The 17,888-nt window shown below is 46.3% G+C and overlaps 1 protein-coding gene across 1 annotated transcript in view; it reads left to right on the forward strand.

Moving 5' to 3' along the window:
• The first annotated feature begins 4,820 nt into the window (after nucleotides 1–4,820).
• Nucleotides 4,821–17,888, forward strand: part of SCD5 (stearoyl-CoA desaturase 5) — a 36,572-nt gene continuing 23,504 nt past the window's right edge. The window contains exon 1 of the mRNA XM_033160771.1: nucleotides 4,821–5,109. Within this exon, the coding sequence (XP_033016662.1) occupies nucleotides 4,860–5,109 (250 nt within the window). The 5' untranslated portion in view covers nucleotides 4,821–4,859. The remainder of the gene's footprint in view (nucleotides 5,110–17,888) is intronic.

Consider the following 17,888-nt stretch of genomic DNA (forward strand, 5'->3'; position numbering starts at 1 on the left):
CCAGCCTACAGCTTTTATAGCCAACTTTGATTTGATTGAACCTGGTTAGCAGGCATCACTCATGATCAGCCCGGGACACCGTGTGTGACTAATGCGGAGCAGCTGAGAGTCTCCAACCTAATTCACTGCAACTGGGTATCCTCCCCACTAGCCAATCAGCACTTAGAACACAAGGGGACCTAGGAAACTCCTGACACAGGTGTGTGAAAAACATATTATACTATCATGGATCAGCAAACCTTAAACCGGGGATGTATAAGGGAAAGAGACATGTCATCTAATTCCTCAAAATTGCAATGGTCCCCTACAGTTGGTAGGAGTTGGAGTATATCCTCATCTCGGAAGGCCACAGGTTTCCTTACCACCCCCAACCCCAGGAAACCTTCTGGCTGAGTGGGGATTTGAAACCCAGGCTCCCTAGTCATTGTTCAACACGTGGACCACGGAATCAGCGTCATCTTAAAACTGTCACCAACAATAAGGCACGAAAGGAAGCCGATTCCATTAAAACTGCCTTCTCCATCTTGCTTCTTAGCTCTAGCCCCAGATGAAGCTGTCCTCTGGTTCCAGTGAACTATTTTCTCTCCTCCGCGAATCTGGGTCATCCTTCTGATCTGACACTCATGAACTGTGTATTAACAAATCCCGCAGCTGGGATATAGAGCGGGAGAGGCGCTGTCATTTTTCTTTCAGGACAGCTCTGTAATGTGATAGAGGGGATAAAATGAATGAGGCCAGGCCAACCAACAGTGGTGGATAACATCGTTTTATAGAAGGGGCGGGCGTGAAGGAGAGGAGCGGCATAAATGTTATCTGGGCTTCTGAGTCAAGCTGACTCATTATTGTCCCAATAATATTAGAATTTTGACTGCAAGAGAAACTGGCTTGAGAGGAACGGGAGCTTTCCAGAAGAACAATGTTTTATTTATGTGTTAATTTATTTTGTCATTACATCAATACCCCCCCCTTTCCTCCAAGGACACGAAGGCAGTGTACTTCCTCTCCCCCATTTTATCCTCAGCCAGCATAGTTCATGACTGAATGGGAATTTGAACCCTGGTGTCCCAGGTCAGAGGATGAGATGGTTGGACAGTGTTCTCGAAGCAACTAGCATGAGTTTGGCCAAACTGCGGGAGGCAGTGAAAGATAGGCGTGCCTGGCGTGCTCTGGTCCATGGGGTCACGAAGAGTCGGACACGACTGAACAACAAGTCCCAGGTCCTATAGGCTACACAGTCCCTGCCTTTCCCTGCTATCAGGGCAGTTAAAGGGTGGGCTATACATCTTTCTCATAATAAACAAGCAACGGAACCAATCACTGCAGAGCTGCGCCCACCATTGTGAGGTCAAAGGAGGTGGTGTGATGATGCCCCTCCCACTGCTGCCATTGGCTGTGGAGTCGATGGCCCGTGATGTCACAAAAGCACATGGCAATCAATATGGCTAACCCAACCCAACAACCTACCCCCACCCCACTCCACACGCAAACAAGCCACACTGAAATCAACTGAATGCAACCAGCCAAGACAATCGCTCACGTTATCAATAAAAATAAATACATACCTAAACAAAGGGCCTAACCGTGTGATGCTGACACAAACCCCTACACTCACAATAGGCAACAGAACGAAAGGACAATACCCCCAACTCTCTCCCCCTATTTTCCCCCAACTGTAAGATATCAATGACAAAAGTGCCTCCCACCAAATGTAAACGAACATTTAGTGTTCGTTTGAAAGTGGAGACATGTACAGTGGCATAGGGAGCCGCTTTGCCGCCCGGAGCGACAAACGTGGGGGAACCCCCGAGGGCAGGGCACCGCTCCCTAGCGCGTGCCCTGATGTCACAACGCATGTGCAGTCCACCCAAGATGCCGGGCACAAGTGGCCGGCACCCCTTCCGTGTGGCAGTGGCAACTTTTAAGGCTGCAGTGCCCGAGCAGCAGCACAGCCAGGCATCTTTGCTGCTGCTCGTGCGCTGCAGCCTTAAAAGTTGCCGCTGCCACTGCACGGAAGGAGTGCCAGGTGGCGGCTTGGGAGTGGGGGTGGCGGCGCTGAGTGTCACCCTCCCCCCAGGCTGGCACCCGGGGCGCTCTGCCCCCATTGCCCCCCCCTCGGTATGCCACTGGACATGTACAGTACCTTTCCCTATTTCTCTGTTTGTTTTGTAACACACAAAAACTTTAATAAAAACTAATTTTAAAAAGCACATGGCACCTGAGTGGATATATGAAGGTGTGCCAAGGGGGTAAGCCAAGACACAAAACCTCTTCCTTTCCAAGGAGAACAGAGAGTATCCAACAACTGGCTCCTTCCACACTGGCTGGTTTCCTTCCACATGGCGGTGAGGCAGAAGGAGGCAATCCTTCAGCCGTGGGATGCTGTGGAGCACTGAGAAAGCAAGTTAAGCAAGACTGAAAGCAGCCGATAGCCATGGTCAGAAGCAAATCAATGTCTCTGTTTATTTTTGGGTGATTTTTAAGTGGACCACCACTCACTGGCAGAGGAAGAGAAGTGCGGGGGGGGGGCACACCGCTCCCGGCAGTGCGATCCCAGTGGGGTGCCATCATGGCTGCCCCCCACCCACGCTGGGCGCCATGCCCCCCGGTGCCAGAGCATGAAGCTCCGCCACTGCCACCACAGTTAACACTGATGAACACACAAAACCATGGTATTCTGCAGGTCATCAGAAGAACAGCCTCATCCAGCCTAGCAACTAGATAGATGTTGCCTATGTGCCTTTCGCCAAACATAGCAGCACCTTCAGAGAAAGCTTAGAGAGGAAATTTCACCTACCAACTGCAACCTAAAATAAATGTTGCATCTTTCCAGTTGCTGCAGCAAGACTTGTTCTTCTGCATTCTATTTTATCTTTAGCAATGCTTTCCACCACCAGTTTTCCTGAGGCAGACGTTATACAGTACTAACCGGCCTGTAATTTCCAGGATCCCCTTGGGAACCCTTTTCTAAAAATTGCGTTCCAATGGCGACCTTCCAGTCTTCACATACGGAGGCCGATCTGAGAGACAAGTTACATTTTTGTTGTTGTTAAAAGACCAGCAATTTCACATTTGAGCTCTTTTGAGAACTCTTGGGTGTATGATTTCACAGAGCCGTAGAATTGTAGATTTGTCAGTTTTTATTTTGTCAATCGGGCCTAGAACTTCATCTCTTGTCACAACTGACTGCATCAGCTCTTCATAATCTGCATATCCCTACTGCATATGCTTTATACACCCCAAGCATATGGCATGTATATGATACTGACTGAAGCAAAACAAAAAACAAAAAAAATGTGGTTGATATAGCTGTTCGGCTCCCAACACTGGCACCATTCCTATATAGCGCTCTCTCTCTCTCTCTCTCTCTCTCTCTCTCTCTCTCTCTCTCTGTGTCCCCTTGTGTGTCCGCCCTCCTTATTTTCAATATTAAATTGGAACACTTGTCAAATGATGCTAAAGACCTTCCCCACCCTCAGGCTTTTTAAACTGTGTTTTAAACCCAGAATGTTTCATGCTGGCTCTGTTGTAATGATCTTATTTTGTTTTATTTTTGCTGTCTCCTATTCCTTGCTGCTGGTTTCAGTCATGATATATTATATTTGTTTAAGCACGGTTTTGTTTGTAAGCCGCCCAGGGAATAATTATTGATGGGTGGCTACAGAGAGGGTGTAGCTGTGTTCTTAAAAGACTCAGGTCTTCAGGCATGGCATGGCACTCATTGGCTGAAAATGTTCCCGTCATACGCTAATGTATACTTAGAAACATATACCACTCCTAGAGATGCAAATGTAGGCCTCTGAGCAAATTTAAGCTGGTGGGTGATTGGGGTCCCTGGAACGCTGTAAGCAAGTTGTGGGGTTTTTTTTTTTTGGTATGGGTTTTTGTTTGTTTGTTTTGTTTTCCAAAGGAGAGGAAGGAAATCTGGAGCTTCGCACAAAAGATCCTGGGCTTCACCTCCCTGACTCTACCCCCCCTAACAATGGCCCAGGTCAGCTAAAAGCAGCAACGCTAAAATGCACCATTTAAAACAGCGACTAAACTGGAGTCAACATCTCTTTGAACCCGAGGCCTTAAGGGAGAAGACATTTTGTTGTCGCTGCATGTGCTGAAGGATTTTAGATACGCATTCAGCAATTTAAGAGAGAGAGAGAGAGAGAGAGAGAGAGAGAGAGAGAGAGAGAGAGAGAGATCCCACAGCTACCACACAAAGACGGGGGGGGGGGCTTTTCTGCAATAGGTTGCCTTTGAACAAGCTATATATCAAACGCACCTTTCTTTGTTGGATGGAGAGACTATATCTCTCTCTATTCAGTCTGGCCAATGTGTGGCAATAGTAGACAGGGATGCTGTGCATCTCTCTCTCTCTCTCTCTCTCTCCCCCCCCCCCTTTAAGAGCGCCGCATCGGATTCTGATTGGCTGTAGCTATGCAGGTCTTTTCCTCTCCTTCTCTTTCTCCCTCCCTCTTTTTTTTTCCATTCTCTGTTGCTGTGCGGAATTTGGCTCCGGAGCAGCAGCAGCATGGACGAGATGCCAGCAACAGATGTTGCCGCTGCCCAGCGACCAGGCTCTCGCCGGTAGACCGTAGCCCCAGAGCAAAGTGCTGGGAAGGAGGAGGGGGGATCTAAAAAGGAAAGGGGTTATTATTATTATTATTATTATTATTATTATTATTATTATTATTATTATTTTAAAAACTCAGAAGTAAAGGAAGGGAGAAACCTGACCCTAAAAGCAAAAGAAAGAAAGAAAGAAAAGGGGGGTGAGGAGAGAAACAAGAGCCAAAGGAAAAGGAAAAAGAGAGAGACAGAGAGAGAGAGAGCGCATCTCTCCCCGCAGAGCCTCCGTCTGCCCTTCGGCCATGTCCAAGCCCGGAGCCGGAGGCGCCGTCGAGGGAGAGGTCAACATGCCCTCCTCTTCCTCCTTCTCCTCCTCCGGCGAGGGGAGAGATGGCAGCTCCGCGGACTCGGCGCCCGAGAGGAGCCCCGGCAAAGTTGGGCAAAGGCAGGAGATCGTCTGGAGGAATGTCATCCTCATGGCCCTGCTGCACGTCGGGGCGGCGTATTCCCTCGTCCTCATCCCCAGAGCGCATCTCTTCACCCTGATGTGGGGTAAGTGTCTCTCCCTTTTCACTGCCACCTCCCCCCCCCCTCCAAATCACCGGAGATTTCAGTGTTTCCCCCTTTATACGAGAGATGTTGTTGTTTTGTCTGCCTGTTCCCTAGGGGATTAATTCATAATGCGGGCCTCCTTTTTGTCCTGCCTGGGTTCCCCACCCCCAGAGGACCAGTTGTGTGTGTGTGTGTGTGTGTGTGTTTCAATTTTTCTCTTTAAAAAATGATATATTTCTCGCCCCGTTCGGTGGTTTTGAAAGTTCTGCATCCGCTACACCATCCTAAGCTTTGGGTTGTTTTTTTTTTTTTTTGCAAGATCAAACTCTGTTGATGCATCCCATTGCCGCCCTCTGCTTTGCCCTTTGAACATTTCCTGATGTCAAATGTGCTCCCGGTTTTGCTACTAGGTGGGTAGGAGCACAGAAATGGAAGGCAGCCCATCCATTAAGCACCTTGCATGTTTAGACAAAAGAACAGCTGGTAGGTAAGCCCTGTGCAATAGCTGGTCTTGTGAACGCCCACTTAAGAGATTGCACGGTCTGTGCTGGGTGAGATACAGGCTGTAGTAGCAGCTGAGTAGCCCTGGGGTAAAGCAATGGTAACTTATATGTATATAGCTTCTCTTACAAGCATGTGAGTGAGGGGGCTTCTGCGTGTGTTTAAGAGGGAGGGAACTCAATGTGTTTGTGTGTCTGTGGTGGGACGCAGAGAATTCTCACCAACAACAAAAAACAGCATTAAAATCACCATGCCAGAAATGGGAGGCCCACAGCAACACATCCTTATAACCTACTGTTCTCGATGCAAGGTTCAAAATGCAAAGACTTCTTCATAGTGCAAGGAGTGGTGGGTGGTGTGCTGATCCTATTGATTCAAGGGATTTTAAAGTAATTGGCATTTAGGACCAGCGTGTTTAAGTTGTCCCATATTTTTGACCCGCCAGCCTGGATCCAGCTTACTTTGTAGGGTCCCTTCTGTTATCCTCGGCATGGAAAAAAAACCCAAAAAATCACGAGCAGGGCTGGAGAAAGAGAGAAGCGCTGTCTAACCAAGGTGCTGGGCCAGTGCAACGATTGAGAATTGTCAGGGCTTAGCATCGCACAGGATCAGGCCGTAGTGGTCCCAAATAGATGCATTCCCTGCAGCGACAAAATATTATTCTCCCACTCTGCCTTGTGAATCATGCTCTGCCTAGTGTGTTTGCATAGCCTTGCTTCTAATGTATCTTGCACGGCTTGCCTGCTTCTGCTAGAGCTTAAAGTGAGGATTTGGTTTCAGCCAGCGCTAACCGCGGAAGAAGCCATGTTCACCAACATCACTCTCATCCTTAGAGCTGATTCTCCCCACCCCCTTACACCAGCAAGCTGCAGGAAGAAAATAGTTCCTCTGTGCATAAGCAGTGTGCTTTCCCCTTGCCACTGGAGGCCTGCAATCAGTTCTCATGCACCTAGGATTATTATTATCTCTTATTCAGACGGTGCTTTACAGACGGATATAAGCACAAATCAGTTCCTGCCCCGAGGAGATTGCAGTCAATACTTCTGCGATAGGGAGAGAGATGGAGGTAATAAAACAGCCACTGACCAGGGCTGTAATCCAAAACATTGGAGAAGGATGAAGGAAAGAAAATTCAGGTGCATGCTTCAGGTTTTGTTTTAGTTAAGGATGAGGCCTAAGAGGGTCCAGGTGAAAACTTAATGGCAATGGTGGTTTTTGATGGAGAAAAATGAAGGGGACTGAACTTCCAGGTGAGTGAGGACCTTTTCCCAGGAGCCTTTTCAACCCCTGGTTTTGCTCCTGGAAAATTAAGCACAGCCCAGTGTCATTTCCTTATGCCTGCAAACAGTTCCCCTTGTAATGCCCTCTGGCGCAGTGACATTGTGAACCTCATCTGACTTGCCTTTCCCCCACCCTCCTCCCATTCTCAGCTGTATTGCTTGATGGTGCAACATTCACCTGGGAGCTTTTCTCGAGCGCAGCGGCTCCAGAGCTGCGACACCAGAGGCTCCCCAGTTTAATTTCCAAGCCCCCTTTGTTTCTTCTGAATAGACGTCCCTCACCCGCCCCCTTCCGCTATCACGTGCGGAAATGGTGTAGCCTGGAAAAAGTCTCTTACACACCAGTGTTTCCAAATGCGAAGACTGATGCTTCATCTTCCCGTTGAATGCTTGAGAGGCTATGCTTACCTCAGTGCTTTTTTTAAAAGAAAGAGTGATAGTCAGTATGACAGCTATACTCTCTCTGCAAACCAATGCCGTGTCATTTGAGAGACCCTTTTGCTTGTATTCTATTCTATTGGTAGTTAATCACAATCATATCAGTTTATTGTGAGGGCCATGCCATTACACAAATATCTACACAACAGTGTTAAAATTCCTTGCACACTGTCCCAGCAAAACCACTACCCCACAAAACAGAAAGAAAAGTACAAGAAGAACGAGTTAAGAAGATGATGAAGGGGTCTTTGTCATCCAGAAATCTTTTCCTGGCTTCCATGGCCTTCATCACAAAGACCGCTGCCACGTGGGAAATCCGCGGGCTAGCATCAACTAACAAAAATTTTACTCAATCTTCAGGGTTATTTATTGAGATGGGTATGATCTGCAAAATCGCACCTCTAGAGTCCGAGTAAATAGGACAATGAAAAAGGTAATGTATGAGATCCTTTTTAGTTCTCATGGGGCAAGGGCACTTGCAAATCTGCCAGTCAGGTATGCAGTAGGTAATGTTTGAAACCGGGCCATAGTAAAAGCTATCCGAAGGGTGGGATCAGTGATATCCGCCAGGTAGTTGGCACAAATTTTGACTGCTTTTACTCATGGAAACCATTAGGAAAACCCAGAATTTTTTAATCTTCGTGATGTCTAAAGAGGCGTCTCTATCAAGGATCCATTCCCGAACTTTATTAGGGCTCCACAGTTTAAGAGTATTAAACTCGGGTAGAGGGTATCTGGATAGCATACTATTGGTAGTTGAAAATTAATTTAATTGGCGAACAGAAAGTTGCACATTCCCCCCTCTCCAGTAGTGAAGTGCACTGCAAATTCACTGTATTTTTTTTGGGGGGGGGAGAAGAGAAACAGCTGTTTCGCTTGCTGCAAAACTACCTCCACCAAATCCATTGTGTGAACTAGGTATTGTGCTATTGCCTCAGAACCAGTCCTACAGGAATGCATTCACTGATCACAACAAAAAGCCTCAGTACCCCCATTTTACAGATAGAGGAAGCTGAGTCGGTTTGGTGACTCACTTGCTCAGGGGACATCCATCAATATTCTAGCTAAACAGGAATTTGAACTCCAGATCTGGCATAAGGTGTCACTGGCATGGTGACAACACCCAGCTCTGTCTCTCTTTTTCATCTGAGTTAGATGAGGAAGTGGGAGTATTGAATCAGCGTCTGGGATCAGAAATAGATTGGATGAGAGGCGATAAACAGCAGCTCAGTCCTGACAAGACAGATGCATTATTTGTTGCATGTTTTGTCTAACCAGGAGAGTGATGTTCAGCTTGTTCATGGAGGGGCTACAGCCCCTCTAAAGGACCAAGCTGGTAGCCAGGGAGTGAAGGTAGTTTTGTCAGGCAAAAGGCAGGACCAGCACAATATATTTTACTGCTTGAGGCAAATGACAACATGCCCGCCACAATCCCAAGTGTGGAAGCCAACTGGTTTGACAGTTGAATCTGACTTCAGCTCTGGCAGTAACATTCAAGGGCACCAAACTAGGTTACTGTCATGGACTGGATGGAAGCAGAGGAGTGGCGGGGGGGGGGGGGGACCAGCTGGGGAACCCCCAGGGGAAGAAGGCTCAGAGCCAGGGGATTGGTGTTGGGATGATGATGAGCGGTCAGAGGGAGAAGAGGGGGAAGACTGGGAGGAGGAGGTATCAGAAGCTGGAGAGGCAACAGGCTTTAGTGAACAGGAAGAGGCTAGGGCAGAGAGCAGTCCAGAACCAGAGGCAGGAGAGGAGGTGGACCAGGATACAGAGACAAGGCAGCCTGCTGAAGAATCCAGGGAGGCTCCCCCTCCTCTCTCCTGGTCTCCCAGAACACAGAGAGGAATGAAGAGGGCGGAGCAACGAGAGAATGGACGAAGGAGCCTGAGATTGCTTGGGAAGGACCTGGGAGAGGAGGAGTTTTAGAGAGCAGTGGAAAGGCAGGGACCTTCAGCCCTTTCAATTGCCTCACTGGGGCAAGATCTATGGGGAAGGCCTGCACTGTTTTGGTTTCTTTGAATAAAGCGTTAACTTCACTGACACCAGGTGATTTATTGCTGACTTAATGCCTGACTCCTGACGCTTCCTGAATGCAGGACAAGTGATGTGGCACACAGAGCTGTCCTCTAACAGAGCTGTCCTCTAACTGAGGGAACAGTGGGGGCGAAGGGAGTGGCTACCACTGCTCCCCCCCCCCCAGCGTCTGCCACCTGAGGGAGTTGTCTCACTCTGCCTAATACTAGGGCCTCTGTGATGTAAAGCACTTTTCAGCAGTTAAGGCTGCTGCACCAGTCTCTACAGCTCTGTGCAGACCTCCCCATTTGTGGCACAAAGTAGTGTTTCTCAACAGGGAAACATTCTCGCTCATCCTCAACGTGCTGCTTTCGATCCAGAGCAATTCTAGAACCTGCCATCCCCAAGGTGGGTGTGGCTACTCGAGGTGTATTTGTAAAACATGCCCCAGCTGAATGAAGTGGGAGGTAGTCGTTGCCACTTTGTTATTCGGCCACCCACAATGTCCTGGGGCAGCTGTGGATAAGTCCCCGTTCCTGGTACCGCCTCCATATCTTTTCAAATGGGGACACTGTGGGGTGTAACACGGAATCAATCTGCATTGAGCTTTTATTTTCAGAATGTGAAATTGAGAAAATCGAGAAGAGCACTTTGCAGGGTCATAAAATATGCCGTAGACCCCATGTAGAGCATAAATTTGTGTGCATGCAGCATTCGTGGACAGAGATAGCCTGTCCAAAGTTACCCATATTCTGGTAGCCTCCAGATTTGAGTGTTGCGATGCATGTTTAGAGAGCAGCTGCCTTTGAGAACATCTCAGAAACTTGGGTTGGTGGTCTGAACCACGGCTGCTACTGGGTTGCTGACTAGAGGTACACTCAAATGTTGCATTAGTTTTCCTGATTATGCCAACGCTTCTGTTGCATTTTCTAACATTCCTTTCACACTGCGGCACCTGATGCGTTATGGAACTGTGGCTTTCTGGCTGATATGGCGGCGGCACATTGCGCTAAATTTCATTCACACCAGCGGGCATGTTGTGGCACAACAATGAACGTCGCTACTCCTTCACCCTTTCTGCCCCTGTGGGCTTCTGCTCCCCCATGAAAACTGCAGAAATGCTGGTATATACCGGTACCTCCCTATAGGCTATAGAAGCTGTGATATATTGCTGAGTTATGTCTATGTCTCAGCCAGAAAATATAGCCAGAGACATTTTGGCAAATATAAAAGATCCACCCTGACAGACATTTTACCCCTGAAAAAGAGGACATGTCCGGGGAAAAGAGGACACATGGCAACCCTAGATAGCACTCCACACACCCCAGTAGTTTCCAGCAACTGGTATTCAGAAGCATTACTAAGTGCAGAGAAAAAGGAAAATCAGTTTCCCTAAAGCCTCTTCTTTTGTTCTGCTAACGGAGAACATTAAGAATTGCCTTGCTGAATCAGACCATTTTATTTCCAAGATTAATCAGCCAGATGCGATGTTGGCAACAAGATCTGGACATGGCACCCTGGCTAGACCAGGAAGACCGCACCAAGTGGGAACATTGTTAGGGAGATTGGACTCTGGCAAATGACCAACCTTGCCACCATTTGGAGCTGACCTTAGGAAGATGCTTCTGGGCACTTTCAAATAAGCTATGAAGGTGACTTTCTAAGTTCAACTAACTTCTTCTTTGGAGGCAGCCCAAAGTCGGGTGTCCAGAATCTTACCGCCTCTGAACATGAAGTTCTGTGTAGCTGGTGAGAAGCCATGGAGAGAGTTGTCCTTCTTCATGAACTTGTCGGAGCTTAGGGGCTGTCACCATGGCTTGCCTAAACAAAAAAATGTTTTTCGCAGGTGCCACAATAAAGAATAGTGAATGCTCCAGGCTGATGTCAGTCGGCTAGGCAGGGAGTTCCAAAGTGTGTCAATAGGCGGGGAGTTCCAAAGACTGATTTCTCACAAATGCAGAATGGGTGGCACGTATAACGGCGCCTGATCCACAAATCTAAGCAGCTGAGTAGCCAGATATGGCAAACCTGTAGTAATTCCAGTGATGAGTAGATTTGTTTGTTTGTCTATTTATTTATTTATTTATTTATTTATTTATTTATAATTCAGAGGGTGGAAGTCTAGGAGGCCAGCTAAATAAAATAACAACTGATAGGCTTTAGATATTCCATAAATTAATTCTTAAATATGGGAAGAAATAATTTTCGCCATCCCCCCCCCCCCCCCCGGTCATTTTGAAACCTGAACCTACAGCTTCATCATTAGGCAAAAGAGAGTTCAAAGATTACAGTAGAGGAAGAAACATTTCTTTCTGCAATTTTTAATAAGCGAAGACTTGGTATTACTTCCTTAGGCTAAAGGGAAAGTCACAATTAAGTTACATTACCCTTAAAAAAAAAAAGATAAACCAAAGAACAAACAAACAAAAGTTACATCTGATTTATGAAGTCAGAGTAGAATTGCAACGCGTTGTAAAGCAAATAGCAAAGCATTAATATGCAACAATTTGCAAATTAATAATTTGCATATTTATCACGCAGAGCTGCATTCGAGTGTACTGTATTTGCATTTGTCAAAAGTAGATCGCAGGTAGCAAAATAAACATCTGGAACGGATCCTCCAAGGATGCTGTACTTACGAGATTCTCGCTGTGAGGAGGGGATTGAGCTACCCATCACTTCCATCACCTGTTTATCAACGGTGAGATAGCCCCTTATCTTTCTGTACCAAAGTTTTCTAGTAACTGCGGTTCACTTTTCCTGTGTATGAACAACCCCCATGAATGGTTACTTCATTCATTTCTTATATTAGATAATAAAAAAGTTTAATTTTGTAACATCTCCACTTGTTCCTCTGGAAAATTGCCTCATATTGTTACACCAGGGTGTAGGCAGCTTATTTATCCTAATCCAGTCTTTACAGTGGTACCTTGGTTCTTAAACTTAATCGGTTCCGGAAGTCCGTTCCAAAACCAAAGCGTTCCAAAACCAAGGTGCGCTTTCCCATAGTAAGTAATGCAAAATGGGTTAATCCGTTCGACTTTGAAAAACAACCCCTAAAACAGCAATTTAACATGAATTTTACTCTCTAACAAGACCATTGCCCCATAAAATGAAAGCAATAATGTACTGCAGTCACACAATCAATCAGTCAGTAGCAGAACTGGGTTCCACACAGTCACAAAAACCAAACAAAAAGAGCAGTAAAAACAAAAACGCAAAATAAATTGCAAAAACAGACAGACATCAGCGTAACACTCAAAACGGAGCGTGTTTGGCTTTTAAAAAAAAGTTCGCAAACCGGAACACTTACTTCTGGGTTTACAGTGTTTGGGTTCCAGGTTATTTGTGTACCAAGGCATTTGAGAACCAAAGTACCACTGTACCACATTATTCTTAAGCAACAGCAAAATAATTGGACATGGGGGTTCCGTGTTACTGGAGAGCCGGATTCTCTGTTTTCTCAAGGCTGGAGACAGGAAACTTATGACCCTTCAGACATTGTTGAATTCAAACTCCTATGCATGCTGGGGGTGATGGGAACTGGAGTCTAACAGCACCTGAAACGCCACAAGTTCCTTATCCCCGGTCAAGTCGTAACATCTTCTCCTTTCCCCCCTGAAATAGAAACTTGTTTTCCTCCCAGGAGGAAAAATATTTGCTAATCTCCTCCACCCACTTGCACTCTTGTTGCTATGTCCACGCCTACACTTTTTATTTCGGGAAGATTCTTTCTTGGGAGGTTCTGACGCAGTTTTATCTATAAAAGAATTGATCGTTAGCTAAAAAAAATGGTTGGCAGCGCATGAATGCAGATCTTACGTTTGTACTGTACGCCGGTTTCGACACATTATCTCACACACCCCTCCTCTATCCTGCCTTCGGCCAACCAACAGGCGTTGTCAGAGTTCAAGGAAGCATTGCAGCCAGGCGAAAATACTGAATAATGGTATGAAGGGTGTGGCTTGGAAAGAGTGGGTGTGGCTGAGGGAGGGGTGTGGCCTGGGGGGGTTCCAAGGTCCATATAGAAAGGCGTGGAGGGCTGCCACATTTGTCTTCTGGGCCTGAAATCCCCCACCTCTGATCTATAGTTTTTCAGTTTCCTCAGACATTTTATGCCGTGTGCTCTCCCTCCTGCAGACACTGGCTCTATGTCCTCTGGGATGATGTCCAGTCTGGAAAGGTGCCCTATTCCCACCCATGTCTGATCCCCCAGCCTGCTAGTTTAGGTCATAAATTGGTACAAAATGCAGGTCAAACCTATCAAGAAGATCAAACCTATCCATCCTTAAAGAAATCAGCCCTGAGTACTCACTGGAAGGACAGATCCTGAAGTTGAGGCTCCAGTACCTTGGCCACCTCATGAGAAGAGAAGACTCCCTGAAAAAGTCCCTGATGTTGGGAAAGATGGAGGGCACAAGGAGAAGGGGATGACAGAGGACGAGATGGTTGGACAGTGTTCTCGAAGCTACTAACATGAGTTTGGCCAAACTGTGAGAGGCAGTGAAGGATAGGCGTGCCTTGCGTGCTCTGGTCCATGGGGTCACGAAGAGTCGGACACGACTGAACGACTGAACAACAACAACAACAACAACAACAACAACAACAACAAACAGGTCAAACGGACATGCTGTTCATTCTCCTCTCCCCACTTCAATCTTGGCAGGAGTTTCTTCCACTCAAGGATATATATGGCTTCTTGGAAAAGTTCCCCAGACAATTTTTTTTAAAAAAGGTCACCACAGAAAATCCATAGGGGGAAGCATCCCAAGCGTGTATATGTCCTGACCTCAAATATACACTAATGTGGTCTGAAGTGGAGGTGACTGATAATGAAAGAGTTCTCGGGATCGTGGTGGATAACTCTGTGAAAATGGCCACCCACTGTGTGCAACAGCTGTGAAAAGGGGCATCTTACGTTTGGAATCCTCTAACCTAAACCATCCATATTGCGATGCGTCAACACCTAAAAACTGGATCCACCAGACCCAGGTTCCACCCACCAGACCCTGACACACCCACACAAAGGTATATGGCACACCTGGAGCTGTGCAGGTATCTCCCCTGCTCTTGGTGTCAACGGGAGGGGAATTGAAAATAAGGTTGAATGGAAAGAATTAGAAAATTGAGGTGTTGGAGGGGGGAGTTTCTGCCCTGCCTGGTGCAAGCCAGTAGGCTTAGGAATTGGGAGCATCTCTGTCACAGAATTTCATCACCGCCTTAGGATTTCTCTGTTAATGTTCAAAACAAGGACTGAGGTGCAATTATTTCAGACTCTCCAAGTGTCCCTATTTTCCAGGGTCAGCCCTGGATTTACAGAAGCCATCCCGGTTTCTGATTTTATCCTAAATGTCCCACTTTTCCTTACGGCGTCCTTGTTTTCATCAGAGAAATGTTGGAGGGTGTGGAGTTATATGACACACAAACACAAACACCGAGTCAAGGAGATAAGTACGTAACTATACAACCTTTAGAATACATCTGAAGGCAGACCTGTATAGGAAAGTTTTTTTAATGTTTAATTATGTTTTTATATATGTTGGAAGCCGCTCAGAGCTGCTGGGACAACTCAGTCAGATGTGTGGGATATAAAATTATTGTTATTATTTAGGACATCCCTATTTTCATCAGAGAGATACTGGATGGTATGTTATTTCTTAACATTTTCTGGCCATCTCAGTGTCAATGGAATGAGAAAATCTCATCCTTGTTCTACCATTTACCATTGGAGGCTGATATGTAAATGGTGAAAAAACTCCTGTGACTTAATCATTTCTAATATTGACATAAATGACCCACTTTCGCCCTCGTATTCACCTTGGGGACAATACTGCAGCAGTTAACGCCTACCCAGGACTTACTACAGCCAATGCCTTATGGTGATCCTGATCTTAGATGTACTTGGGAGGAGGTAGCAATTCTTTTGTTTCCTGAAGACAAAATAAGAACCAATCCATCACTTCTGGTCCGATAATCCTCAATGGACAAAAGCAACCCATGTCTGTTTTAACCTTGATGCTGGAACACCACCGAACTCTGCTGATTCTCCTACCGTGAAGAATGCTGAGTGAAAGCAGCTGTAATCTTGTCTAACTCCAGGTCTTTCTTAGTCACATCCTGAAGTCAGCTATGGTGCACAGACACCACTGCGTCCTCGGTGTCTTCTCTTGGTGCTAACAAAACCTTCTTGCCATAAACAAGGCAGTGAAGCACAGTTAGTTATAATGCAGGGATCTGCTTTTTAAAGTGTGTCGGTTTCCCCCAACGTGCCTTAAGTTTAATGAGAACTACTTGATGTGTATGTGGGTGTTCTTGTTCCTGTTGCACAAAGGCCACCATTTTTACCAAAGGGAAACATATGATCTGCTCTCTTTAGATAAGTTTTTAATGTTTGATGTTTTATCGTGTTTTTAATATTCTGTTGGGAGCTGGCCAGAGTGCCTGGGGAAACCTGGCCAGATGGGCGGGGTATCAATAAATTATTATTATTATTATTATTATTATTATTATTAACAGTTCCCACCATAGCTGTCAATCTTCCTTTTTCTTGCATTGGGAAATGGCGCTGGAATAAGGGAATTTCCCGCCAAAAAAAAAGGAAAAGTTGACAGCTATGGTCCCCACAAATTCAACTTACCCAAAGCCTCTCTCCTAAACCCTTCCGCTCGTAGCAATGCAGTCACAAAAATGGCGCAAAAACTTGGGAACTAGGTTAGGTTGCCATCAGCATTGCTGGTGTCACCCAAGGATGGGGAACCTGTGGTCCTCTAGATTATGTTGGACTTCAATCCCATCAGCACCGGTCAGGTTGACCAATAGCCAGGGTGATAGGAGTTGTAGTACAACTTCTGGAAGGCCACAGGTTCTCCATCCCTACTATAAAGGCTTCTGGTTCAGGCTGGGACTGTACTGGGGCAAGAATATTCTTTACTCACTGGCTCCGACTCCGGGCATGTTTTCTGGTTCTCTGACTCCCCAACTTGGGCTCCTGTATTCTTGGCTCCATTCAGTGTCTGCCCACATGGTTCAGTTCTGGCATTGTTGGTGCACAGCTACAACTGCAGTGGGGCTAGTATGTGTGTGTTGGATTGTGTGTTGGATTGTGTGTTGGAGAGCCAGTGTGGTGTAGTGGTTAAGAGCGGTAGTCTCATAATCTGGGGAACCGGGTTCGCTTCCCTGCTCCTCCACATGCAGCTGCTGGGTGACCTTGGGCTAGTCACACTTCTTTGAAAGGAGAATGTTAGCCGCTTTGAGACTCCTTCGGGTAGTGAAAAGCAGGATATCAAATCCAAACTACTCTTCTTCTTCTTCTTCTTTTCTTCTTCTTCTTGTGTTTACTGTCAAAATATATATATATCCCAGCTCAGGGCTGGCCCACGACATATTTGGCACGTGAGGCGAACCACAAAATGGCGCCTTCCATAAGGGAAGGGGTGGGTGAAGATTTACAAGGGGAACAAAGTGTGTGGGGGGGGATAGTGATCTACACGGCGGACAGGGGTGGGAGGAGAGGTGGAATGGGATTGGGGGCTGCCAAGGAGGAAGCAGATCCTGGCAGCTGTCGTGGCCATCATGGCAACAGCAGCAGGCGATGTATTCCTTGGAAGCCGGGCCTGCTGCCCCTGTGGATTCTGCCGCCCGAGGCAGTTGCCTTACCTTGCTTGCCTCATGGGTGGGCCGGCCCTTTCCCATCTCTGTCTCAGAGGTCATCTACAGGAGCATCGCTGGCTGATCGCCAGGTTGGTGAGGTTCCTTTAGACAACAACAAGAAACCGATCCTTCAATGTCATCGGCCCAGTCTCCTGGAATACTCTGCCAACAGAGAGTCAGCCTTCTGTGCCAACTTCTAAATGCCTGTTTCTTTTCCGTCAGGCTGATGCAGGCAATTAAGAATACATATTTTCATAACAGTTTCTGATTTTAACATTTTTACATAGCTTCTGCTGTATGATTTCATGCATAATTTGTTGCCAGTTGCTCTGATTAAAAAAAGGAATAGCAATATATAAATATTTTTTTACACACAAATAAAGAAAATATATCTATTTGAAAGCCTAAACATATTATTAGGCTTGTCATACGTGAGGAAAATTCCTGACATGTCCTGTTTTTCGGGTGTAAAAATGGCCTATGTGGAAGAATTTTACTGAATCGGCAAAATGTCAGGGAAAACCCATATGTGTGGAAAATTTGCCAAAAAAAAGTTGAACAATTTGGGTTTGTTCCCCGCCCCCCCAAAAAACAACAACAACAGCAGAACAACTTTGTGAGTGTCAGGAATTTAGCTTTTGGAAATATGGCAACCCTAAAACATATATTTGCAAAAAGCCAACAAAAAATGTAACTCTACCCAAAACTGATAGTCAGCGGGCAGGTCTCAAGCTCTTTGTGGTATCAACTTTTGTGTGTGTGTGTGTGTGTGTGTGTGTCTGTCTGTCTGTCTGTCTGTCTGTCTGCCTGTCTGTCTTTTATGCAAGAAGACAATGGCCCCTGTGTTCTTTGATCCCCTCACGGATGATGACTCTCTTTCACTCTCTGTAATTTATC

The sequence above is a fragment of the Lacerta agilis genome, chromosome 9, assembly GCF_009819535.1.
Source record: "Lacerta agilis isolate rLacAgi1 chromosome 9, rLacAgi1.pri, whole genome shotgun sequence".
NCBI lineage: Eukaryota > Metazoa > Chordata > Lepidosauria > Squamata > Lacertidae > Lacerta > Lacerta agilis.